The sequence below is a fragment of the Polyergus mexicanus genome, unplaced genomic scaffold (genome assembly GCF_030449975.1).
Source record: "Polyergus mexicanus isolate NDT 795.1 unplaced genomic scaffold, iyPolMexi1.0 SCAF_3, whole genome shotgun sequence".
NCBI classification, from domain to species: Eukaryota; Metazoa; Arthropoda; class Insecta; order Hymenoptera; family Formicidae; genus Polyergus; species Polyergus mexicanus.
The window spans coordinates 3,859,845-3,885,212 of record NW_027223323.1 but is presented as its reverse complement, the minus strand read 5'-3'; the positions used below and the strand labels follow the sequence as shown (position 1 = coordinate 3,885,212).

Sequence of the window (25,368 nt, the reverse complement as noted above, 5' to 3'; positions counted from 1 at the left end):
GAAATTCAACTATACTGAAAATGGCGGAAAAATTTCTGTTGAGTTATCTTAGAACGACGAGAAAATTATCCTGCGGTTTGAATTTGAAAAAGTGATTTTTATATTTATACAATTTTTATTTGACGATAGATTACTGATGATATAACGTTGAAAATTTTAAAAACACAAATTTTTGTAATTACTAAAAAATTTAAAAAAATTTTAAAAATTTCAGAGAAAAATAAAGATAATACTGTCTTACTGTTATTTCAAAGATTTTTCGGAACATTCTACGGATTACGGCTCCGTATTTCTTTAATTCTCTCGCTGTCGTTTCTGCGCGCGCCTGCATTTTCGAAGGGAAAGAAAGGCGAGGCGAATAGAACGTTCCGATGGGGACAATCCTCGCGAGATGGAGGGAGCGGACGCACCCGGAACCGTCAATTTCACCGGGCGAGGAGAACAGCGAGGGAGATCCGTGACACGTGGAAAGAAGCAAGAAAGGAGAAAGGAAACTAGGTGTTCGCTATACGCTGCGATACGCTGCGCAATTAATCCGAGGAATACCGATGCCGAATAAGAACTACTGTTTTTTTTTTATCGTGATCAGGAACAGCGCAAAACTCTATTTTTATAACTTTATTTTATTTTTGCCCAGCGTATATTTATTCGATATATCTGTAAGATATTTCTTATATAAAATGCCGATAGAAAGAAAGAAATGTCCTTATTTTCTTGCGCGCTCCTAAATGTCTTAGTATTATAATTAAGATTTCTTTATAAATAGCCGCGCTAAGAATTTATAAAACGCTTTCATATAAAAAATTATTTAATATGTAATTTTAATTATCATCATTTCTAATATATCAGTCGTGTTAATTAAAATTACCGCGCCAAAAGTTATCGTACAACGATATGATCTCTTTCTTTCTTGTTTTTATTATTATAGCTTATGTTTCGTTGCCAATCGCTTCGCCTTTCTCAGTTTAGCAATAAAGTTTGTCGATACTGTTTCGATCGATCGATTGTTTCTTCTCGTCTCCAACAATCGCAGATTAAAATTGTAGTTGCTTTCGAAACCTCGAGACCAGGACGAGACCTCGTCCTGGATGCCGTCACTTACGAGTCAAATGTGGTTAATCAAATGACGCAGACAAACAATGAGTAAAATGAGAATGAAGAATTCTCTATGTCAACACGTCCTTCGTATGAATACGTTACGCCATGTGATACAGTGCAAAGAGAAAGAAAAGAAGATAAATTATTAATTCATAGTTCATATCCTACAAACTTATCATTCATACGGATTCGTTACATTTACTCGTTCTGCCACTCGACGAATCTCGATAATAATGCACGACCTTTATTTTCTCGTCTTCGTCGGTGAATTCCACGCTCTTTTCGTCCAGTTGGTAGAGCGGGATAAACGAGGACTGCGGAAACCACCCTCGAACACCACGTGATCATGAGCGGGGGATTGCGACCCCTCGAAGTGCGGAGGGTGCGCGCGTTCTCGCTCAAGGTCGCACGTGGACCGCTTGCGAGCGATATCTCGGCACGGCTCGATCTTTTTTTTCTCGACTTCGTCGAACAACTGTGGAAGCTGCAGTCGCGCGGGGAGAAGGGTCCCTCCACTCCCTCTCATCCTCATTCCCTATATATCTCGTTTCCCGCTTTTTCTCCGGGCACTGCAATTTACGGCGTCGAACATTTTCATCTCATCCTTCTCCGCGGCGCAGAGAAATCGAATACGCTATTTCGCCTTTGGGAATTACCGGCGCTTCTTTATGATCCCTCTCCGAAAGAAGGAGAGTCGGAGGAAACTTTTCGAGAGCGAAGAAAGGAACAGTGAGATGATGACGGCGGCGGCGTTGGCAGGTCGATCCCAAAGTAGCAGCCGGACGGAAGGAACAAAGAAGGGAGGCGGAGAAAGGGTGGAGAGAGGGTGGCGAACGGGGGATAGCGGAGAAAAGAGTCCGCTCTTTTGTACGCGCGACGTACGAGCAGGAAGGAGCGAAGGGATGAAAGCGGTGGCCGAAACAGAATCGGGGGGACAGATGTCCCTTTCAGACAATGAAGAATTCTGGAGATAAGGGCAGCGCACGAGTGAGAATGCGAAGGGAGAGAAGAAGCAACGAGAGTATCGAGAAAGAGAAGATGAGAGAGCGAGAATGAGATTGGGAGAGAGAGAGAGAGAGAGAGGAGAGAGAGAAAAGAAGAGAGAAAGGATGAAGGAAAGATAGGAGCTGACTACTTTTTCGAGGAAGGGACGCGTGGAGAACGCAATAAATGATGCGTGTGTGGAGAAAGGCAGAGGGGGAGAGAAAGAAAGAGAGAGACGGAGAAAACAAAAAAGGAAAGGAACGAAAGAGGAAGAGCGAGGCTGGCTATCGCAGGGAAAAGAAGAGGATGGAAAACGAGTGACTCAGGCAGAGAGTGGACCGTGCGGGCAATTTCTGGGAGCGATTAACGACGAGCCGACCGAAAGAGGACACACACGCATTTTCGCCTGTGTTGGGCGACGTGTTTTGTGCATGTACCATACTTAACCCTGGCATTACAAGGGAGAATTTTCTATCAGAGGGCACGTTTATGTATTTATAGTACACGAAATTACAGCATTATAAACGCTAAATTTATGAAGAAAAGAAAAAAAAAAAATACTTTGCGAGAGAATTGGATGAGAACAATTGTGAGATTCTCATTCAACAATGGAAATTAATATTGCGTAATTTTTTTTAAATATATTTTTTGTATATTTGATAATAATGTTATATATTTTTAATCTTCTTATTGTACGTCAAGTTAAAAACGTCAATGCGAAGGCGGTTGTGCACTTGATTGAGTACTCTTCTCAGTTTCTCTCTCTCTCTCTCTCTCTCCTTCATCTCACTTTATTATCTCTCTTTATTAGCGTATTAAGAAAGAAGAATGAATCGGTGAAGCTCCGATATATGGCTACATGTGACATTTACATTGCGATCTTAAGAATAGCATACGACGCGCAATGCTCGTTTATAAAATCTAGCGGAAAGTATCGTAGGCTATACAGAGAGTTATATATTTTCTTCCGATAAAATTATACCGACAGTTTTTTACGATCTAGTAATCGAAAGCAATCGACCTAGAAAATGATAATGGATTTCATATATACATATGTATATATGAAATATACAATTTTATTATGCTCTGAATCAAAATTATGAATAAGACTTGAGGCTAAACTAATTGTAAGTAAAACTAAGTGAATATAGAAAAAAAAAAACTAAAACTTAATTAAATATAATAAGAAAGAATTATTCAAAAGATTTTGCAGCTCATATGTAAAAATGAAAATATTTGATTTAATGTTTAATATTTGATCGGGATCGTATATAAGTCTATAATTGCGCTGCCTAAAATCTAGTACTAAAGAATATATTTACGCTAATGTAAATTAATTAATTAAATGTGGATGCCTTTCTCTCAATTTTATATGATGAAAAGAAATCGTTTCGAGATGGTTTAATAGTTCACAACGCTGCCACATCTTGGCAATTATATGTATAAAACGGTCAATCGCTCCTTTTTACGCTGCGACGTAGGAAACTCCTTTCTCCTTTTACCAGCGATATTTTACCGATCTCTTGTGTCCGCGCGTTTCTTTCTTTCAATCGCACGTGAAGCTAATTCAAGTTTCATTTATTAATTGATCTAAAATATGCCCCTTTGAAAAATACGATCGCATGTTAATGGTTAAAGTATTAATAACAAAAGCATTATAGAATTTCACCTCTTCTTTCATTTTGCCTGAACAAATATAACTTGACACAGGTAATTAGGTAAAATAGAACGTGTTATCCGAAAAAATTGTTGTTTGCGCAAACTGAAAAAAGTGGCTTGTGGTAGATTAGTCTTTTTATTAATAATGGCTAAAATTCGCGCAGGAATTTCGTCTTTATTTATTCACATTAATCAAATCGAGATAGTCTAATGTAACATCGGAGTTGGAATAATTTATGCAGTTTTAGGTATTCTAATATATCATCCTTAAAACTGAAATTTTATTTTTAGAAAAAGAAGAAAATGAAATATCCATAGAAACCAAGAAATTTATTTAAAATAGTAACATTATACAGTAATAATATTTCAAACGAAAATATATGATATAAGCCCGAGTGTAATTTAACTGAATAGAACGAGAGGCACTGTGCCTCTCGTTCTATTCAGTTAAATTACATTCTAAAGCACCCTGTGTGCTTGATTTATTTAAAATCTTTCGTTTATCTCTTTTTGTTATTCAAAAGCGTCAGTCTCTCAAAAAAGCTTGAAAAACAGCACTCTAATCGATCCAGGGAGCTTTTTACCTAAGCAAGTGCTGAGGATAGGATGGAGAAATCGACCGACGTGCTGCCCTTCTCTTTCCCGATCTGTCTCTTTTTCCTTCCTGCCGTTCTTCTGCATCGAGTCCACCGAGTCTCTTTAAAGCAGAAACAGGATGTGCGGAATGACGGAGAAATGAGAAAGAGAGGTGAGAGCGGAAGACATGGGAGGGTTGTCGGTGAGCGAAAGAGCGAGGGATGATTGCAATATAGGGGGTAAGAGAGGGAAAGCAAAGGGAGAAGAGGGGCGAAGGTGAGAGGCGAGAAACGTTGACGAAGGAGCACAGGCGGAGATGGAATAGGTGTATAACAAAGTCGAGACGGGAGGGGGGAAAGGGATTAGGGAGAGAGAGGAGAGGGAAGGGAAAAGGAGGAAGAGGAAGAAGAGGTGTGCGCGAAGGCAGATCGAAACGCAGCAAGGGAAGAAGAAAGGTTAGGGTGGTTAGGTTAGCTGGATAGAAATGGGGGAAGTCAGAGGGTGAAGAGACAGACAGAGGGGAGGAGGGAGGAAAGGAGAGAAAACGGTAGGCGAGGCAGAGCGAAGAAAGAGAAGGGTTTCATATCCTTCTCCCGCCCTCCCTCTGTCGTTCTCCTTCTAGCACGGCTCTTTTTGTGCGCTTCCCTCTTTCATTCGTTTGAGATATACCGGGTGCAACGGCGGGAAGAAAGGAGGAGAGAGGAAAGGGAAGAGACAGAAATACAGAGAGGGAGACGGGAGAAGAGAATGGCAAAGTTCTCTCGTTCTTCTGGATGAGTCAGGCGCAGGTCAGACGAAGGGGAAGGACGAACAGGAAGCCGGGCAGTGGGAGAAAGAAAAAGAGATATAAGAGGGAGGGAGATGAGAAGAGAGACCGTGCGAAAGAGAGAGGCGGCAGCGGCGACGGTTTAGCCGGGAGAGAACACGAAGACCCCGAAACGGGGACAAAGAGAAAATGACAAAGGCGAGAGGGGCGGCGGATTCGATTGGAAAGGCAGGCAGAGGGGCCTCTTTCCTTTTACCAGCGTTTTCTCCGTATTACGTTCCGCGCGTACTTTCCGTTGTTGCTGCGCGCGCGCTCGCACTGACACGCACCCACAGCCGTATATATACACACCCGCGTTCTCTTTTCTTTCTTCTCGTCCCCCTCGTCTCCGTCGACCTTTCTTGTCCTATCCTTCTCCGCGCCCTCCACGCCATTCTCCTTTTGCCTCTCCTCGTTCCATCGCCTTCGTCCATCTCGACATCGGTGATTGTACGTACATGCGTGTATATGGTATGTCCGTATATGTATTAGCGCTTCGTCTCAATCGTCGTACGAGGTTTCATGTCGCGCGGCTCTACGCTCCCGCGGCGAGAGGGCGGCTTTGTACGTGGGTGAACGGGAAAATGTCTTTTGAAACCTTTCTAGGTCGCTCTCGATCGTCCCCACTGTCAGTCATATATACACACGCGCGATCTCGCTCCGTGCCGCTCTCGAGAAAACGCTCGCCTCGCTCGCGACGATGGAGCCCCGACACGGCTTCTTATTATATTTCGGACGTGTGTGTAGACACGCAAAAAGAACGTATCGTCACTTCAAAAGATTTAAATATAATAGTATCTTTCATTCAAGATGCTCGCACATGCGAATATTGATAATGACATATTTAAACGAGATAATTGGCGAAACCAATAACTGAGCAGATTCTAATAGAATCCAAAAATAAGAAAAATTAAAAATTTAAAAAAAAAATTAAAAGTAGAAAGACGAATATGAAAATTCTTCGTCTGCATGCGATCATGTAAAAAATTGCATCATTTATATCATATTTTATTTTTTTAGTCGCAACTGTAAAGAGAGAAAGAGAGAGAGAGAGAGAGAGAGAATTATCAGAAATTAGAGAAATTCTCAACCCTTTCGGTGTACATATACGTATGTATGAGAGACAGAGTCACGCGAAAGAGTCACGTTGCTTTCGTGCTCAAACCGAGAGGAAATTATTCGCGTCTGGCTTTTGCCAATGGAAAATCTTTCCTATTAATTCGACAGCATGAAAGATTCTTATATTGCGTCGCAAAGTTAAACATCATCCTATAAACACGCCCACCCGTCGTCATCGCGACATTTCACAAACGAAGTTACGAACGAGCGTGCTATTGAGACAGCGCGCAGCCGAGAGACTCGTTCTCGCTTTTGCAATTTGTAAATCCCGTCGCGCGAGGCATTACGGTACCGCGATCCTCGCGTTCCCTCTCTTTTTTTCGCCGATTCGCATCTGGTCGTCCTCCGGAACTCGATCCTTGAATCATGCCGGGTGGGGAAAAAAAAAAGGGGCAGGAAGAGAGAAGGAGGCGATCGATGGAAGAGGAGAAGAGACGTACGAGGAGAGAGGCCGAGGAGAAAGGCAGAGAGATAGAAAGAGGGAGAGGGTGAGAGGGATTCGGGAGGGAAGGGAAGGGAAGCTGAAGCTAGAAGACGCGCGAGACAGACAGAGAGAGAGAGAGAGAGAGAGAATAAGAGAGAACGAGAGGGAGGGATAGAAATAGCGTTGTTCTATCGAACGGCGGGAAACGAACGCGAGGCAAGGAACGCTGTGAGAGAAGGAACAGTAAAATTGTGGAGAATGTGCACGCGCCATCATCAGGGTGGCCTAGATTCAGTCAAGACCTGCTTTCTAGGCAGCATTTCTCTTTATCATCGGCGGCGCGCGAAACGCGATGTATAGGCGAACCGTTGCTCGATACGCGCAGGAGAAAACCTCGCGTTGATGATGATGATGATGATGATGCCACGAGCTATGTCTCTCTCTCTCTCTCTCTCTCTCTCTCTCTCTCTCTCTCTCTCTCTCTCTCTCTCCGTCGTGAGACGAAAGATTGACATTACACTCGCGATTCTTAAGCGAGTCCATTACGAACGTTTAATCTTACGTTCAGAGATCGAAGGTAAAGCTTCTCTTATGTCGAAATCGTATCGGAAAATATCTTTCCGATAGAGTAAAAAAAGAAAAAAAAAACGCCCTATGTCGAGAACGTATCCCGCATTTTCCCCATCTTTTTTGACGCATATAATATTTTCAATAGTTCTAGTTTCTCTATCGCAAACATTGTTAAGTACGAAATATATGTGTTTGACATTTTAGTGGAGTTTCCTCGATAAATATATCTTATACTTTTTTGAAAAATGGTTACGATATTAATTAGATTACGGAAGAAATACAAGAATTTTGCGCACGATAAAGTACTTGTTCCAAGCTCTTATCGAGCGATATGAAGAATTTATTAACGTATCGCTTGTGCGTGAAAAGAAATCGCGTGGAGACAAGGAGGGGGGAGGGGGAAGGTGACAGAGACGCACTTTAATAAAACACGGCAATACAACTGCGAAACTTTGCCGATCCGTCATCATCGATCATCGACGATTTTCTCGTATTTGACAATCATTTAATTATCGATAAACCCGCATTTACCGCACGGGTACGATGAGCGCTCTACCAAGCTTTTCGTCGATCGTGTCACGCACGACGATCGACACGCGATGCAACCGGCGATCGCGTAGGGTGAGATACGGACGATCGTCGACAATATACGCGAAGCTTATATTGTTCGCCGAGCGAGACGCGAATGGAAAGACAGATTAAATGTACGCTACTTACATTGGTAATCTATTCATTCGTATGGTGGAATCTCGATGTTTCCGAAATATTATTGCTATCAAAGTTATTAATTTATATCGTTTTAATCTCTTATGGAACTCTAATAAATCAGAAACAACTAATTTTCAATCGCATCATTTCTGATATCATTCTCTGTTATTATATAAATAATAAAAAAATATATCTGCATATTTTCAGTGATGACTATCCATCCTCGCTCGTTTTATCGTAAAAAGGAAAAAAATTCAATACGAATGTTGTTAATCAATTCCTCCGTCTAAAGATATTTTTAATCGAAACGCTTTACCGCGTCTTATTCTCCAAGATACGATTTTCGAAAAGCAATAGCAAACTTTTTCAATTCTTCAACGCGATATCATCTCGCGAAACTATATAATCCTCGAAATCTACATCAAAGCGGTTACAACGATTTATTTTATTGACGCGCGTACACGTTTCCACCGAGTAGAATAGACCAAGTTTCTCTCCCCGGTACCCGTATAATTTCCTTGGATCCACCGCGTCGAAAGGGATTAACGGCGCGTAAACTCTCGAGTACTGCCGCGGATTGCATCCCGCGCATTCGTAATCGACGATTATTGGACGAGGATCGTGAGCACGTGACCTACCGTAACGGGGGTGACACGGCGATTTCGAGACGGACGAAAACCGCGTGGCTTTACGAAGACGCGCGCGCGCTTTTATTCCGAGAGGGACCGCTTTTAATTCGTCGGCTCTGTACACACGACAGCTCGTTTAACCGCACGAGGATTGTGTCTCTATGTACGCGATTAATTATGCGTGTATGTACGTGCGAGATGTATATATGTGTAGCGACCCAAGCACCCTGCAGTCAAAACAATGCGGCTTCGTCCGTGGCCATAAAGAAAAAAACGAGGAAAATCGAACGTTCGATAAAGACATCGATTTTCCTCCTCTTAAACGTGATTAATCGCACCGCGAATATATGTACATGTGTATCGATGCATGCACGTGTTAAAGAAATTCAATAATAAATTAAATTGATTATTTCTATAATTAGAAAAATTTAATTTTATAAAATTATTCCATATTTGCAAACTGCTTTACATGTATATTTTTTTTATGATTCTGTGTTTTATAAATACATAAATTAAACCTGAATAAACTAGATAAGCCATGATACGCTCGGAATTATCATTAATCTTGAAGCTTGGAAAATCTCAGATTAATAAGCTCGTTTTGTAATAAATCTTACGTAAATATAGAAGTAAATGGAAATTATGACAGTTTTAAAATCGATCATTGAAATGTATAAAACACCGTGACATTGTCGCATATATAATTTTACGTACGAAAACGATAAATATCGTTCACTCGCGCTTCACAATTGGCTCATTGACCGACGCACTTGTCGAGAAAGCACGTGGTCGTATTGATAATAAAATGGAAAAAAAAAAGATATACCGTACGGCCGCGCGCCTTGTAGAATGTAGGGAATACGGTACGTGGCTATCGTATTTGTTTACAAAAGAAATTTCGGCGCGTCAATGCGTAGTTGGCGAAAGCGACATTCACGGTATGTAGCTGGCGTTATTAATGTCACGCAACGAGTGAAGACAGATCGTGCGTATGTATTTCGAAATGACAGATGCGAATGACGTTATCGAGAAAGAGCTCGTCTCGACAACGACGTCGCGCGAAGATTCATGCAAGATCGTGACAGTCCGTACCTTACCATGACCTGACCCACAAATCAAATCTTAACGGAGCAGCAGCAGCAGCGGCAGTAGTAGAGTAATTAAGTAGTAGTAGCAGCAGTAGCAGCAACGTTGGCGACGATCCGATTCGCGGTAATCGTCAACCCCCGCGTTGCTCCAAGGTCCCGGGGGACAGGCACACACTTTCGCCGTATCGGATGATAAACACACGGTCCGGAACAGGGCGCGAAACGAAACGGACGGCCTCGTCAAATTACGTATTTACCCGCGCGTATTCGCGCGCACGCACGCACGCACGCACGCACGCATGAACGCACGCAAGCTGTCACGCACGCACAGCCGGCGTATTGGCCGTGTCAGTCGTCGAGCGAGAGACACACGCACTCACCGCGTTGGCAACTGGCAGCTGTCACTCACGGATTGCCCGTGAAAACGTCGCGGGCCGAAGTGGCATAGCGAATCACGGGGAGACAGAGACCGCGAAGGCGAGGAAGGGAGAGGGAGAGGGAGAGGGAGAGGGAGAGGGAGAGGGAGAAGGAGAGAAAGACGGAGCGCGAGACTCGGCTAGCGCGAAAGAAGGAGAAAGGGGTAAAAGGGGGAGAAAGGGAGAGAGAGAGAGAGAGAGAGAGAGAGAGAGAGAGAGAGAGAGAAGGAGAGAGAAAGCTAGGAACATGCATACACACTATAGGGGGCACTGCGATGGCGGCGACGGATGGGCTGTGCTCCGTTGCGGACGGTGGCGCAAAGCGATTAAGCGATTTTGTTGTGGACCCCCGATTCTCTTTCCTTCGTCGGCTCTCTCTTCCCGGCTTTCCACTTCTCCCGCGCGTCGTCCTTCGCCTCTCCCGCCTCGTCACCGTCGGCTACGCTACGCCGCGAACGCGCTCTAGAACGGAAACCCGGCTCTTTACCTCCACCGCTCGTCCCGATCCCCACCGCCGGCCAATACCGTCGCGGTACACGTCGAGCGACAGGGCCGTCATTTTTGCACGCAAGGGTCACACACAAGAGGGCGCTAGACATAAACGTGTGATGCTACGACCTCAAATTTAACTTCCTAAATGTACCTAGCCTAGTATATTTACATTCGAGTCTTGTGAACAATAAATATGTATATATATATATATATATATTGATTCATATATATAATTCAGAAGAGTAAATTAATTATTAACGATTAACATTGTAATCTTTTCCTTCAAAATTTGTCGTTGTCAATCCCATGGTATTAATCATGCTCCCCCTTTGCCCTTAGTAAGAATTGTTCCTTGTCCTAGTACTTTTTTCTTCCAATTGCGTATGAAAAAATATAAGAAATATGAATATATCACTTTTTATATTCTCGGGACTCCGGCGGCTTCGCGACGGTCCTGCGTCGCTCTCCTTTCGCTCCCACTTTCGCGTTCCCTCGATGCGCAGAAGGCGCGTTGATACGTTCTGCGCCGCGTCTGGGGGCGCTGCGACGGGGCGAGCCGTTTCCGTGTGTCTGGCGTTATCTTCCCGCAGAAACTCCATCGATCGAAACCGCGTAGCGCGGCCACGGCCATTGTGTAAAAAGGACCCATGACGCTCGGATAGTGCGCGCTGAGGAGTGGACGCGTAGTTTCCCCAAGTTCGTCCTCTTGTGATATTTAGACTGTGCCAATATTTAGGTGAGTAGAAGGAACTAGCGCTCGCTCTCCTCTCGCTTGCTTGACGCGTCGTTACAAGCCGTTTACGAAAGCCGCGAGATCCGAGTATCATTCGTTGCCCGATGGAAAGTTCGGCGGAAAATCGAATCGCGCTCTCTGCCCGCCATGCCGCGTTCTCGCGTTCTCGCGTACTGGCGTATGTACGCGACGAACGAGGAAAAATCGCGTGCGTAGGAAGGCGCGAAATATCATCGGTCTAAATTCGCCGTAATCGACCCGACGGTGTTTTCCCGAGCTTTCTCGACGATTTTTCGCCATTTTGTCTCGCGCGAGAACGGCGAGGTCGGCCATTACGTTACGCGCGCGTACCGGAACGTGTTTTTAGGCCGGCTCGTGACGTCGAGCGGTGACGACGCGGTCCAGTTTCCGCTACGACGTTTCGCTCCCGGCGAAAATCGTCGCGCGCCGCGTCCCTCGGAACGTGTTGGGGAAAAAACGCGCGGGGGACCGGGAGATCCTATGTAAGCTTGGGACGGTGTAAGCCGTCGAGTGAGAAACAGAGGTTATTGCACTTTAAACGGGTTATCGTCTATAGTAAAAATGATGCTCTCGATCGCTTCCGTGACTTGGATTTCGAGCAGCGCGTTTAAAGCGAAGCTTCGCTTAAATTTACGATCTTCGTGTTGCGCGATACAATAACCGATATGAAATTTAAAATTAACGAAATACGGATTTAAATTTGTGGATTTAGATTAAAGTCCGAGCGCGCGACACCGTATATATCGCGTAAGTATATCAAGTATTTATGTAAATACAGCTCGGCGCAAATTTAAAGCGGACGCGAATATCGCGCTTAGGGAGGCAAATGCGGATTCATCATACGATAATTTCTCGGCGCTTTTTTTTTTTTTTTTATCGGGCAATGAGAAACTGGTGCGATACGAGAGGGGAATCGATCGGTTTTCGTTACATAACGTAATTCTTATTATCGCGTGCGTGATTACTGCGGTCGCGTCGCACCGCAGTACTGTTCGTTATATATCATTCGACCCCCCTAATTCGTGGCTGTATTTTATACATCTGTGTTATCGCATATGCGAGAGAGATTACATTTCGTCGGATGAACGATCGCTACTAATGGAAAGGTGATCGAGGTCGCGTGTAAGAGAGATTCGGGAAAGCCGTCGGCCATGACGCCTGTCGTTAAATATCTCGCGTAACGCGAGATGAAAAGCCGGAGAATGTCCGCCATGATTATTCGACGTAAAATTTCTAGATATTAACATAATCATGCCAGTGCGCGAAATCGTTTTAACGACGAATTCTAACGAGCGATTTTAACGGTGAGATTTTGTAGAAATGAACTTCACTCAATCGCGAAGCATAATTATTGTTTGTTTTCATTGTCGGAATACGATAAGCATCGATGACGATTGGTCTTGGAATTACATAAAGGACGCGATATGAAACTCGACGCAGAAGGGAACGCAATTCTTCACAGACATCGATTTTTTATGCCGTTATTTATTTTGACATGCCATTCGACATTTGGGATTTATTACATCGTCAGATTCCGGCCTGCCTTTATTTATTCTTTCGATTAAGTAAGCAATGTGAAAGAAATGATATCGCTTCACAGGTAAAATGGAATCGAACTGTTTCGTAAGAAAATAAAAACAATGAATATTATATATGTTAATAGAAATGTCATCTCGTTTCGAATCAACGAATTTTTAAATTTTTTTTTTTTTGCACACGTTATGATTATATAAATAATAATTTAATATTTTATAAATATTATAGAGAATATAATAGAGATGAGAGAAATATAAATAAAATATTTAGAATTACGGATTATTCTCTTTTGAATTTATTTTTCATTTATTTCAGAATCATTCTTACATCTGGAGAATGAATAGGTTTTTTTCTTCTTTTTTTTTTTTTCGATCTGAACAGTTAGCGGATAGAAAGCATGATCAAGATAGAATCACGTAAGATGTCTTCGTACATAAGAAATGTGTGTAACTGGACTTAATATACATTATTTTCATTTGTGACTCAATCTTCGTAATTATCGATCGTCCAATTATGGAATTTATAAAACCGTAACGGAAAGCTAACGTTGATATATTATTAGTGCAAAATTTTAATTGACAAATGATTTCCTTGTAAATATATATTGGTCAATTAATTTTTCGCTTATTTAGAATTATTAATTAGGAACGTGATTGTCTATCGTGTTGTTTTTTCATTACGTACAGTCTAATCAAGTCTGATGCATTGCCATATGTTGTGTACAAAAATCATTAGCATAAATAAATGATAATTGTAAAAATGGCGAAATTGCAATCTCAGCATGATAAAGTCAAATCAAGGACGATTGTAAATTCTTACATTAATTTTATTTTAAGTAAATTTTTAAGTTATATATATATATATATATATATTTTTTTTTTTAATGAAATTGATTTGAAGAGAAATTGCTGTGACAATATACTATTGGAAATTGATTTGATAGGCATTATAATCGTGATTTTTTTTCCGCAATTACTTGCAATACATCCGATATCCAATAGAAGAATTAATTTAGTATGAAGAATCTGTAAAGAAATTCTCTAGAAATTTCTTCTACAATATTTTTATACGAAACAATGTTCCTTTTTGTAATGTCAGATGTATTCCTAGAAACAGAAAAGAAATAATTTTGACGCCGACCAATACATAGGTGTTTCGGCTTCTCCTGCGTTTCAATGCTATTCTCAATCACGTCGCAATATTTTCGTGCGGCACGCATGCGCGCCGTTTTCCTGTTTTTCCTTCTTGCTCGTTCCGGGACGCGTCTCGCTCCCGTTTGCGTAGACGCCTGCGCCCTCCGACGGCGATCCGAGGCAGCAGAGCTAGAAGCCGTTGAGCTACGCCATAGTTGAAAAGGGCAGCGCACGAGGCGGACGCCGGGTCTAGACGTTGTCACGCTGTTTTACTTTTCACCGACTCCATTGCTGTGATATTAGATTCTTTTATATCTTCCTTATTAGGTGAGTGGGCTCGGTATTACTTAATCGCGCGCGGTTCTCTGTCACTCTCATACGGTACGCGTTTCGGAAAGATTGCGCGAGATATGCGGGTGATATGGCGCGGCGGGCGGTTCCACGAGATGGCGAATGTTTTGGAGAGATGGGAAACGTTGCGTCGTCGCGATATCCGTACAGCCGTCGTTATCGTTTGAGATGATGGGAACGGTATGCGAATTTCCCGCGTGAATTAGCGGCCGTTTGCGATTTCAGTGTGCTCTTGTCCAGACGCGACGCATGAACGCGGGGAATTCGGTCGACGTGAGAATCCGCGAGCGCGAACGCGCGAGCGCGAACGCGCGCGCGCGCGCGAGTCGCCGAGATCGATCGCCGTGGTTTTCCTCCGCGAGCTTTTCATTCGTCGCCATTTTGTCCCGGGCACGACCTCGCCAACCGCCATATTGTGATCCACGTCTTTCGCTTCGACGCGATTTCCAGGGACGTCGAGGGGCAAGAGAGGCGTCTCGCGGCGTCGCACGATTCCCGGGGAGGGAAGGGGGGCCCCCCCGCTTCCTCCGCATTTTTTCGCGCGTCGTCTTATCTCTCGCTCTACTATTGACAATAGCTTCGTTTTTTTTGTAGCTGAACATTTAACGCTTTTTATTTTTCCTCTCTTGTTCTCTAACTTTTAAGTAGATACATCTATCTCGCTCGTTTTTAGTGTATTTAGTGCGGGAAGTTCAGCTACAAACAAACTGAGTGTGTGTGTGTGTTCCGTGAGCGCGTGAGATAAAGGCTATGTTTCCAATATAAATATACTGCCTATGTACAGAAAAACTAATATAAACTATAATATGAACTATAGATTTTCAATATTGGCCGTGTATATCGGAATATACCTGTATATATACACGATTGGAAAATTATCTGTCAACAATTTGTTTCGTACGCATACACGTCGTTCGCTCGATACATCGTCTGACGTAACGCGCTCTCTTGCGCGAGATAACAATATAAATAGATTATGCAATCGCATGTAGGCCGAGAAATAATGGCTCTGTTTCTTTCTTTCTTTCTCTCTCTCTTTCTTTCTCTTTCACGATGGCTATGTCCGCGGCACTCCGCGACTGCGTACTTCGCTTAATTCCCCCTACTGCAGGCACGTCCAGTTCTTCCCCACCCGGTCGCGAACTGCGTGATCGATTTTCCGTATTTATTACCCGCTGCTAATATAAATCGCGCGCTGACGTAAATCGAGTTAGACTTGTTTCGATTTTATTTAACGCATCTCGGGCGGTGACGCGAGAAATCGCTGACACGTCATGATGAAAATCGTAAATCGTGATTTACTCAATCGTTTCTTATGGTGAAAAGTTTTGCAAGATTGTCAAGCTGTTGCTATAACGCGTTAACTTCATTCAGGTACATATTTTTTGATATATTTTTCACGAGGTCTTAACTTTTTTTTTTCCCATTAAATTATACTTTTACGAGCTACGCTTTTATTATTAACATTGCGTTGTTACGATTTCCGGTGCATTAGAAATTCGCGTACGAGACATTTTCGTTTTACGATAAAACTTTTGAATGACCTGGACAAGAGAGTCCAGCCGTGCCAACAGTAGCCGCCCCTGAGTCCCAGGGGCCTCCGCAGTTGTTGCGCAAGTTGTGCGCGCAGCCCGGACGTGCGCAGCTGCGCGTGCGCGGTGCTTGCGCGTCCTCCTGCATCATCCCCACCAAGTAGCAGTCCGTTACCGTTACGAGACACGCACAAAGGCCAGAAGAGCGATCTGACCGACGCGCTTGCATAGCACACGGCCATTTTGGAAGCTTCGGCGCTTCGTTGCGGAGCTTTCGTCTCCGTCGTCCTCCCGCGAGAGCCGCGTGCGAAAAGGAAGAAGAACGGGAGAGGGAAGAACAAGATTGTCTAACTGGAACGAAAGTCGAAAGGCGTACTTTCGCGGGTACGTCATCCGGCTCGATGTGCGCGATAATAATCGGTCGCGGGAGGACGAGATAGCGTCGGGTCCGTCGGTCGATCGATAGCACGTAAGGAACGGGAGGAGAGAGAGAGAGAGAGAACAACCCCATTTCGTATTCGTATGTTATCCGTTTCTTGCTCGTTCGTTGATTCGTTCCGCTTGTTGGTTTATTCGTTTATCGGCAATCTTGCCTGTTTTTTTTTGCATCTGTGCAGAAACGAGGAAACGAAGCCAGAACTACCATGGAGGACGACCAGCAGTTCTGTCTCAGGTGGAACAACCACCAAAGTACGCTCATACAAAACTTCGACACACTCCTCGAAAGCGGAACGCTGGTCGACTGCACTTTGGCAGCGGAGGGGAAAACTCTCAAGGCCCACAAAGTCGTCCTCTCCGCGTGCAGTCCATACTTTGAGGTGAGTGAAATATTCTGTTTATCATTATCTAATCCTACGATACATCAATCTTATTTCCTAGAATATAGTTTTAAAAAGGTTATCGTACAATTTTCGAAGATGTCAACTATGAAGTGTCTCTTTCATATTTTATGTATTATATTAATCTGGAATGTTACTTTATATAATTTATTGCAGAATTTTGCTTGTTTTTGTTTGTACTTCTTTGTCATAATAGTTAATTGCAAAGTAACTTTTGTATCTAATAATAGAGATACAGTGCAATAGTTTAAATAGCAATATTTATGGTTTTATTAAAAATCATGCTTGTTGAGAATTTTATTACTTGTTAATGAGAACGCGATTTAAATATGCGAGAGAACTATGACATAAGATAATTGTGCATCTAACTAATTGTAATTTTGTGCCATGAAGCTTTTCCGGTTGCTTCTTTGTCCTGTTGGCACCGTTGGGTTAGATCAATACGAAATACGTTGGTAGGGAGAGAGATAGATTGTTCAGAAGCGAAGGGAGAGGGAGGGAGGGAAAGAGTCTCAAGTTGAAACAAGATGGCCGTGCTTGTTGCCTGGGCAGGAGTGTATAATGTGCAGAGTGGGGAGCAAAAGCTTGTGTAGCCCCCTCCTAGGTTTCCTCTTGATCAATACAGGGAAAGCAAGATGGCTGATTTCCAGGGCACTTGCCCTGGGATTTTATCCTGATATGGGTGGGGATGCAGAGATGTTATTGCAGTAATTGAATATCATGAAAATGAATAATGTACTCGAATCTACAATTTCAGAGATACTTTATACTCTACGAGTTTTTTATATTCTAATTGTGTGGTATAAATATATGAGACTGAGGCTTATTTCTAAATAAATTATTTGGTTTATAATATGAACTTTATTTGGCTTATAATATGTTAATTTTATTCAAAGTGTTTACATTTGTGTTTGCATATTTGTCTTAAAATAGAAAAAGTTACGGGGGCAACATTTATCTAAAACCAAATTTAGAAAATGAGTTATTATATACATACTTGTGTATAATGAATATTGTTTGTTTGAAAGAATATGTATTTTTATGTTATAGTGCCTCCTCAGCGAACACTATGACAAGCATCCAGTCTTCATACTCAAGGACGTTAAATTCAAGGAACTTAAGGCGATGATGGACTATATGTATAGGGGGGAAGTCAACATTTCCCAAGACCAATTGGCAGCACTTCTCAAAGCCGCTGAATCGTTGCAAATTAAGGGCCTTTCAGAAAGTAAAACTGCTGGTAGTAGTAAGACGGAATCCAGACCACAGAAAACCGTCTCACAACCGATAGCACGCGTTTCACCATCGTTAGACATTCCACACGCATCTTCCGGTCTAACGATAGAAAAGAATAAAGTTCCTAGGCAGAGTATGGCGCAAGGTCCTGTGGGGGATATACCAGAGGATACGGCTAGTCCTCAAGGGTCGAAGAGGCTCTGCTCGAGGTAAGTATTTCAAGAAAGAATAGTTTTTTATATTATATTATAATTTTTATATTAGAATATAATTTTTCCGTTTTGGAAGTATTGGTAAAAATTGCTTACTTTTTTTCTATCGTACAGAGAAGGCTCACAAAGTCCAACAACAAGAAAAAGAAACAGGTTTCGAAGAAGAAGTTTGGGCGAAGATAATACGATAGAGATGCAAGATGCATCGAATTCCAGTGATATGCCTCAACAAATGAGTGTACCGGCGCTTGGAATCACGCCCGTGGCAGACGAGAAAGTGCACGCAGATTCGACTGATTCTCTCGGCAGGTCAGCTTTGATGACGCAGTTGACGAAACCCGCCGACGAGATGTTACAGGTAAAGTGTTGCGAGTTCTTCTGTTTTTCTCTTTTTCTCATACACGCGTGCCAACGCTCTAGTAGAGGCTGTCGCCAAAAGCGCTGTTTCTTTCGCTTCGTTGGTAAAGAAAAATTCGTGCTTTGTCCTACTGCTTTGGTCATATACATTGCAGTGTGGAAACGGTGTGAAACATGTTTTTTTCTTCTCTATATATTATGACTTAATTTCTTATGTAAAACAGTTCTTTCGATATCCACGATTTTTAATACGTTTTAATATTCTGTAGCTGCCACTCGAAAAACCCGAGCCAAACGATAATCTCATCGAGCCAAAGTCTGAATACCTAGAGGAATCTGAGGAGTGCGTCGAAGACCTGACGCTGGACGACGATATGAACGATCTAAATGATATGGAACAGGACAACAATCGAGCTGGACCGTCCCACGACCCCACCCAACACCCCGGTAAGTTTACAATTCTCTTCATTATTACAATTATTCATTATTACAATTTTTGGTTTTATCGTAGCGGAATACAGGGTTTATTTATCTCAATTAGACAATACAAATTGCAATGACATGCCTTTAAACTTGCGCATTGCTAAACTGCGTGTCGCGTCTAAAGAGTATGGAGAATATACATACAGCGGATAATTCCATTCTATATGAAATTTCATGCTCTGGAGAGAGTCAACGACAGTAGCGAATCTTCGATCCAAAATATTTCTTTGGATCGAAGCGGAGCTTGACGTCTAGTGATTGGAAAGTGATTCTTGAACAGGAGTCGTGATATTGTTGGTCGTGATAAGTGTTTTTCGCTTACTCGTAAATAGGGACGGGCTTATGTGTTGAACGAATGAATAGTTTTGGTGTCGGGAAGTCGTTTCGTTCTTTTGTTTGTTATCTGTTAAAGCGGGCCGTGTAACAAATTGGCCGACACTAGCTTGGGTTTCCTCGTTGCAGGTGGGGGGGCGGGAGCGCGGTCTCGGTCGAGAGGGAATTTGGGTAGTGGTGATGGTGGTGCCCTATGGGCTTCCCATTTCCTCGAATGTAAAAAAGTGCCAAACATGAGGCGGCCGCGCCCGGACGTTGACGTAGGCGCGTTGCTTAAATCACTGGCAAGTAAGCAGGGCAGAAAGTATAGCTTAGACTCGGTTAAAATGTCCCTGGAGGCAATATTGCAACAGGGTGTTAGCACCACTCAGGCATCCGAGATGTACGGCATTAATCGCTCAACACTGCAGTTCTATTTGAAAAAATTGAACGTCGTCAGGAGGAGATGGAGGCAGCAACCTGCTAGTAACCCGATCCAGCCTAGACAGACTTAGTGTGCGCGTGTGTATGCACGCGAGTATTGTAGTATCACACGCGCCACACTCTTCTACGTCGAGTCCGATCAGCCAAGATTGTCAGTATTAATTGTCGTTGTATAATTTTGTTCAAAACATTGGAGACTGATATAAATCCGGGATATTCTTAGATCGTTCGCTCAAATCGGACATGCTTTATAGAATATATGCACATTGCTGACAAATATTTCTCCTTTGTTCGCATTTTGACGTTAAATCTACTCTGAAATCGAAACTCACCGACAAGAATCACTTCCAAACTGATCGTTTTAACAATAATACAAAGATATATGCAAGTCGAAGTAAGGCAAGCGACACATACAAAGTATTTGAATTTTAAATAGTCAAACTATCAGTATTATTTATCTGTTTTCTAAGTGTTACGTGTAGGCTAAGTGTAGATTGTTTAAAATTTGTGTGATTACGACTTATACGTGTGTATGCGAGTATGTGCGCGGATATAACAAATTGCGGGACAAATGTGTGTGTTATTCCGCATAATTTGCCAAATATTACTTGTTGTAACGAATCGTGAATATAAAGGGACGATTAGGAGTGTATTGTATAATATAAATGTATCTTAAGCACTCCCACTGTATAAGGGAACATTGTGCGATTTTCCGATTGTCAAGCCCTGTGTTTCGCTGCGTAATTTCTTGGTCGGTCTTACATTATGTGTCCTAAAATATTTTTGTTCCCCTTTAAGAGTTTACGTGAATAAAGTACCCTTAATATATATTCCTAGAATGTAATATTCTTTCATGTACGCATTAATTTTAAATCATTTGAGATTCTTAAATAAGCATCTCAAATGATTTACAACTAATCTTAATTCTTGTTCTATTATTTGATCGCAATTTGGAATATGGCAAAGCGGGGGTTCTCGTTTACGGTTTTTTTATATAAATGATACATTTTTCTGGCATAACGGTATCGTATCGCGTAACGAACAAATATTCAATTTCACAATGACACTTATCGGAATATGGTTGCCCTTTATTTTAGCAGGCCTTGGCGCGTGGCATGTTACTGGTGACAGAAGTAACGCGGGGGGTGTCGTGGGCACGTTGACAGGAGCAGGGGCTACGGGGGCAACAGATGAGATGTTTCTAACACCTCAGGAGGCCACCGCACAACAGCAACGCGACTCACAAGGTAGGCTCATCCTCGCCATTTTCCAATTGTCTCCAACCCCCGTAACAATAGGCACTCGTAATTGGCCCAAACTCGCTAGAACTTGGAGCACGTTTGTTAGCGAACATCTCAACGTGAGAATAGTTTCCACAATGGTGAAATGCAAATTTGAAACAAATTTATAATTAGTTCGAGTATAATACGCGCGTACTTCTTTGAATGAGCTCTCGAGAACGTGGAAAATTTTGAACGATGATATGTATCTTTTTAATATGGCGGAAACCATATGACAATGGCTCATTTACAAGCGAGTACGCTTCTAAAAGTTTCAATGACGTGTACACAGCGAGTAACACGCATGTGTGTGTGTATGTGTGCGCGCGCGCGCGCGCGTAATTATATGTGCCTATTGCGCAGGTGGGATGGAGCTTATTTTTCTTTCGCTGTCGATAACGTGGTTCAACCTAGATTCCGGTGCGTTCAAGTGTAGCACGGTCTCTGAAAGAGCTTTTTATTTTTTATCAGGGCATGTAGAGCTTTTCCGTTAAATTCTTAAGTTCTTTGTGTATACCTCTTTCTATTTTTTTTCTTTCTTAATGTAGCGTCGCGACGCGAGGTCTGACGTAAGACGAGCCGCGCGCGCGTCTTTTTTCTTACGTCTGCATCGATTTTCTATAATTGGTATACGGTATTCGTTTTGTGACGTCGACTCGTCCTCGTTAGCCTCGCAACGCGTAACGCTGTGGCCTCTCTCTCCTCCGAAAGGAGTACGACAGCAAAGAGGACTGCCCGCAATCGACCGGGGGCACACGAGATCCAATCTCGTATCAATTTCGCGCCATAAGAAAACGAGATGATTAATAGCTAAATGTATCTTATTTCCCGATGATAGGCGACGTTGCGGGGCACAATAATAGTATTGTTAACACAACAGATAGTAGTACATATACAACTCCTTCTCCGATCGGGCAAAGAAATTTTTATCATTTTTTTATTTTTAAATGTGTTCACAGAGCGAAAGAATTCTGAAAAGAGAAAGAGAGAGGGAGAGAGAGAGAGCAAAGGAGGCAAAATATAAGAATCGACACACATAATAAAATTTTTTATTAATTAATTTATTAGTTAAATCGGTTCGCGTAAAGCAGCGTGGATTACGGATTATTCGCGATTTTTTAAACTTTCGATCTCTTATGAATGCAATACGATACTTGAATAATAATATAACTGATATGCAGTTAAGGTTAATAAAAATAGTTGAAAATAATTAAAGACGGAATAGTTTGAAACGTGTGGATATAATAATCAGTAGGTAGATGAGTAGATAGAACTCTCTCGATTGTCTCCATCTTCGTAACCGATTTATGTCGTTCATATTTATGAATTTTTACAAAGTTACTAATGTCGCGTGATTAAATCTAAGGATAAAAATGTATTCGACGATTGTTCTTACGTTCTCATAAAACGGCGAACCTTAAATTCGCTACTTTGTATTCGAATCTTGTTCGTAAAGCGGAAAGTTGTAGCTCAGCGAATTTAAGCGATGGAAAAAAATTTCAGTGCGCATCCGGTTAACGTTATTTCCCCTGTTGCTATGGGAAATAGAAGCCGAGGCAACGTGAGAATTTCTCGACGGATAGAAATATAACAGGATCTCGTGCATCATTGGTGTGTGTAAGCCGACAGCTTGTCGTCTCAATTCCAATTGGCTAATTTTATTTGAGAAATTTGATGCTGCACGAGAAACAAATCTCAGCGTGCTATATTGCAGTGCCGTTAGCTGCATTCGTTGATCGTTTTACGCTGATTCTCGGACAACGCGAAGTGGTTGTTCTATTTAACACAGTCGCTCGATTATGGAATCAGATTATCACATAAATTTTTAGCGTTGCTTGTTATATATAGTTTAAACTCGATTTTTTTCGGCATATTTATCAATAGCGTGACATCGCGTGCGAAATTTTGGAAAATATACAAATAGTAGAAATTTATGGAAAATATAAGCCACTTTTTCAGCAAGCTCGATTTTTAAGAGCCCATATTAGAATCGATTAGAAGATAGAATTATATAGAAATTGCATGAAATATCAAAGGACAAAAATATTTTCGCTTACTTTGTCCTAATGAGATTCAATCCATTTTTCCAATATTGTCTTTTACGATTTACTTTATATCCAATTAAATCCGAGATCGCGCAGAATAATCACAATTGTTTGAAAATTACATATTATTACTCGAATTTTTCCATCAAAACATTTCTGGATGATAAAAATCATATATGGCAATCATGGGCATAAAGCTACTCGTGAACATTTATATTGTATTATTGTATAAATACGTGTATATTTACGTATTTGGTCGGAAAACATTTGCGAAAACATTTATTGGTCTTGAAGCGTTATAGAACTTAGAATATATGTGATAAGGAATCTCAAATGCGTAGCGATTTCTAGAAAAGTAATGATGAAAGAGATGAGGGAGCAAGTTAGAGGAATGGTATTGCCTTTGATCGACATCGTGTAGACAATATATATACATGTTTCTCCTTAGCTCACATCAACATATGCTTGACGTCGAGCTTCAAACAGTCGGAAAGTCAAAATCACGAACGTTAGCAAAGAACTGCTTTTCATTACTATTACAAATTTTAAATCGATTCAAACCCGGAAATAATTAGAAAGGTCTTTCGTGTCTAAAACTTAAACGGATTAGATATAGTTACCCAATTTCCATGTAGGATGAAGAATATTTGAGAAAAAGAGTAAATGTACTATCAATTGCGATATGATGTAGAAATATTACAAAAGTTTGATTAAGAATTAAAAATTACATTTGATCAGAATCGCACAGTAATCGGAAATCAAATATAATATGATTTTATTAAAGAGAAATATTTGATAATAAAGAAAAATTTTAGAAGAAATAATATAGGAAATCGCGTTTTTTATCACAATTAGGCGGCTAAAAAGTTAAGGTTATTAGATAAGAGATTAGGAGGTAATTTCGCGCAATATTTTTGTTACACATTGATATAAATGTTTTTTCTTCACGGAGATAAGACTATAGATAACAATATAAAACCATCCATCGTGATTTATATTGATGACCCAGATTTGTCATCCGCGCGTATAGGAGCGATGAACCGTATCAAGGCGATAGTATATATTACATAACAATAAAATCACGGTAGTAGAAGAATGATTTCGATACGCGACTGTTTCTTCGCGAGATATAATAGAACAACTTTCCACATATGTACCGAGTGATATTTTAATAAATGAACCAATCTGACAAAAAATAAGAAATACAATATATCAAGATTATTATTTTAGCTTCAGTATATCCGGGCGGAAAAATTAAATACTCATAGTGTCTTGGCATTTTAATCGTAAAAGTCAGTACTTTATAAAAAAAAATTTGAGGATTTCTTGACAGTCATAAAAGTTATATCTTAAATTATTATACATAAAAACATAGATTTTTTTTCCATGAAGTATCCAGAAATATTTTTCTTCATTAAATAATGCGTTAGTTTCGTAAAAAGTAATTTATTTGTGCAAAATGATATTTTTATCTTTTACAAACTCGAAGCTATACGATAGTTATACATTAGCATTGAATCTAAAAGTATATTGTATCATAGAAACACATCTAAAAAATAAGTAGGTCTCATAGATTTAGCGAAAAATATAGAAATATAGAAATATAGAATATAGATAAGAAATTGGAAACTGTGAAACGGATTTTTGCCAACCGTCTTAGTTTGGCAACGTGTGTCGAGACTACGAGCCAGCTGCGGGCTCATCGCTTTGCTTGCATCTGCCAATCTACGACAGCTGCACATTAGGCGGCAGATGATGTAGGCCGGATGCCGGGCATCCCAGATGGCTAAACGGAAATCATGTGCATCGTCTGTCCAATCCCGCGTCTTTTGCGACTCGAGAAGTAAGCGTCGTATATAATTCCGGTGGTTCGAAAATAATATCCCCCGCACTATTTACAACAAGCGCGGTCTCTTTGTTAACATTGGAAGATGATATAAAACTCAGACATGATAATGATTCTTCATGATTATATGTAACTGTAATGGACGCGATTGATGAGATCATTTGATTTCACAGTATCCGTTAAAATAATCTCATTATTTTAAGACGCGATGAAAAAACCATGAAGATGGGACACATTGAGAGAGAAGGGGGAATAATACAGAAAGAGTAGAAATTAATTTTTATCGAGTTAAGACCAACTTTAGGTATTAAATTGAGATTAGGAGGGTTTTTAAAGGGACGATCGCGCGAAATATTTTTTTTTTCCTGTTTTAATCGTCTTCTAGGGTTACATGATCGCCCTAACGAGGTGATCCAACGTGGGAGGCAAGGTAATTTCGG

At 41.4% G+C, this 25,368-nt stretch overlaps 3 protein-coding genes across 53 annotated transcripts in view; 2 read left to right on the top strand and 1 right to left on the bottom strand.

Annotated features, from left to right (window-relative positions):
* Nucleotides 1–10,727, bottom strand: part of LOC138932102 (pipsqueak) — a 52,307-nt gene extending 41,580 nt beyond the window's left edge. The window contains exon 1 of one of the 2 annotated variants that reach the window (XM_070293673.1): nucleotides 9,665–10,727. In XM_070293673.1, coding sequence (XP_070149774.1) covers nucleotides 9,665–9,672 — 8 coding nt within the window. In that variant the 5' untranslated portion in view covers nucleotides 9,673–10,727. The remainder of the gene's footprint in view (nucleotides 1–9,664) is intronic. The other variant, XM_070293675.1, reaches the window with a different exon arrangement.
* On the top strand, nucleotides 4,505–7,386 carry LOC138931997 (uncharacterized). Its single transcript, XM_070293436.1, is given in 4 exon segments — nucleotides 4,505–4,556; nucleotides 6,522–6,677; nucleotides 6,882–7,099; nucleotides 7,381–7,386. Coding segments are annotated over 4 exon segments (432 nt in total).
* A 5,050-nt stretch (nucleotides 10,728–15,777) lies between the features above and the next one.
* Nucleotides 15,778–25,368, top strand: part of LOC138932057 (longitudinals lacking protein, isoforms H/M/V) — a 225,842-nt gene continuing 216,251 nt past the window's right edge. For 6 of the 50 annotated variants that reach the window (XM_070293592.1, XM_070293591.1, XM_070293589.1 and 3 more), the window contains exons 1-6: nucleotides 15,801–16,394; nucleotides 16,492–16,692; nucleotides 17,764–18,158; nucleotides 18,276–18,519; nucleotides 18,788–18,965; nucleotides 20,855–21,004. In XM_070293592.1, the coding sequence (XP_070149693.1) occupies nucleotides 16,519–16,692; nucleotides 17,764–18,158; nucleotides 18,276–18,519; nucleotides 18,788–18,965; nucleotides 20,855–21,004 (1,141 nt within the window). In that variant the 5' untranslated portion in view covers nucleotides 15,801–16,394; nucleotides 16,492–16,518. Of the gene's footprint in view, nucleotides 16,395–16,491; nucleotides 16,693–17,763; nucleotides 18,159–18,275; nucleotides 18,520–18,787; nucleotides 18,966–20,854; nucleotides 21,005–25,368 lie in introns of all 50 variants that reach the window. The other 44 variants (XM_070293560.1, XM_070293557.1, XM_070293559.1 and 41 more) reach the window with 18 other exon arrangements.